Source organism: Propithecus coquereli, unplaced genomic scaffold (genome assembly GCF_000956105.1).
Source record: "Propithecus coquereli isolate 6110/MARCELLA unplaced genomic scaffold, Pcoq_1.0 Scaffold115, whole genome shotgun sequence".
Taxonomy (NCBI): domain Eukaryota; kingdom Metazoa; phylum Chordata; class Mammalia; order Primates; family Indriidae; genus Propithecus; species Propithecus coquereli.
The window spans coordinates 4,372,699-4,373,875 of record NW_012135525.1 but is presented as its reverse complement, the minus strand read 5'-3'; the positions used below and the strand labels follow the sequence as shown (position 1 = coordinate 4,373,875).

The 1,177-nt window shown below is 39.4% G+C and overlaps 1 protein-coding gene across 2 annotated transcripts in view; it reads right to left on the bottom strand.

Moving 5' to 3' along the window:
• The window catches only part of ANK3 (ankyrin 3, node of Ranvier (ankyrin G)), a 515,090-nt gene that overhangs the window by 189,144 nt on the left and 324,769 nt on the right, over window positions 1-1,177 (bottom strand). For both annotated transcript variants that reach the window (XM_012657562.1, XM_012657554.1), the window contains exon 8: window positions 383-481. In XM_012657562.1, the coding sequence (XP_012513016.1) occupies window positions 383-481 (99 nt within the window). The remainder of the gene's footprint in view (window positions 1-382; window positions 482-1,177) is intronic.

Below are 1,177 nucleotides of genomic sequence, written 5' to 3'. Positions count from 1 at the left end.
ATATATATTCATAGCCTAGAAAATAGCTCAAAAAATATATATATGGTCATTCTATCTTTTTTTTTTTAAGAGATGGGGTCTCACTGTGTTGCCCAGGCTGGAGTGCAGTGGCTATTCACAGGTGCGATCGTAGCACACTATAGCTCTGAACTCCTGGGCTCAAGGGATCATCCTGCCTTAGCCTGCTGAGTGGCTGGAGCTACAGGTGTACACAAGCACATCCAGCTCATCTTAAGAAGAATAAATGTAGCAGTTATTTTCCAAGAGACTATAATAAATGAAACAAAAATAAAGCCATTGTTGAACCAGTGCAAAGGTATTGGGAGATGTATTCCTACTTCCTGAAAATAAGTATAAGCATGTATGTAAGTTATATTCTTACCCTGGTTTTGGCATCGATTTTAGCTCCTCGATCAAGCAACAGTTTTACCATATTTGCATTTCCTCTTTTTGATGCAACATGTAAAGGAGTGATGTCATTCTGTGGAAGAAAAGAAAAAAAAGTTTTAGTATCCTTGGTTTAACCATAGCATTGCTTCCTAAACTTCTCCCAGTATACTCCTGTTTTTCTTCTTTCTAAACATCCTTTATGAACAGTATGCTTCCCAACATTTATCTCTGACAATAATTTTCTTCAGAAGAAGACTCAAAAAAGGATTAATTTTAAGGGAGACAGGCTGTGGGGCAGGGTCCAAGTTTATTTATTTTAATCACTTGAGGTGACTGATGGATGAAATGATTTTTTGCTCAAAAATCCTGCATCTTTAAGTCAATGTGTTTTCCTGCAAATTTGTGTAATACATATTGGCTAATGAGTGGTTGACTAGTAAGTGGCTGATTAAATCAGTCCAGACTGAGATCAAGGAGTGTCATGTGGCTCAGAGCCTTCCCCAGGTCCAGTAGGGGCATCAGGTTGTCAAGGAAAGATAACAGTAGCTCAAAGTGGGAAATCTGTCAGTTCTATAATAGTCACATGACTGCCCATGTGCTTGAATGTGTTTATAGGCATTTGTTAGCAATCTCACAGAAAACTATGATTTTTGTTTTAAAACTGTTCTCAGGCCGAGGTGGGCGGATCATTTGCGCTCAGGAGTTCGAAACCAGCCTGAGCAAGAGCGAGACCCCGTCTCTACTAAAAATAGAGCCTATGCTGAGCAGAAGACCCCTGCCATTGAAA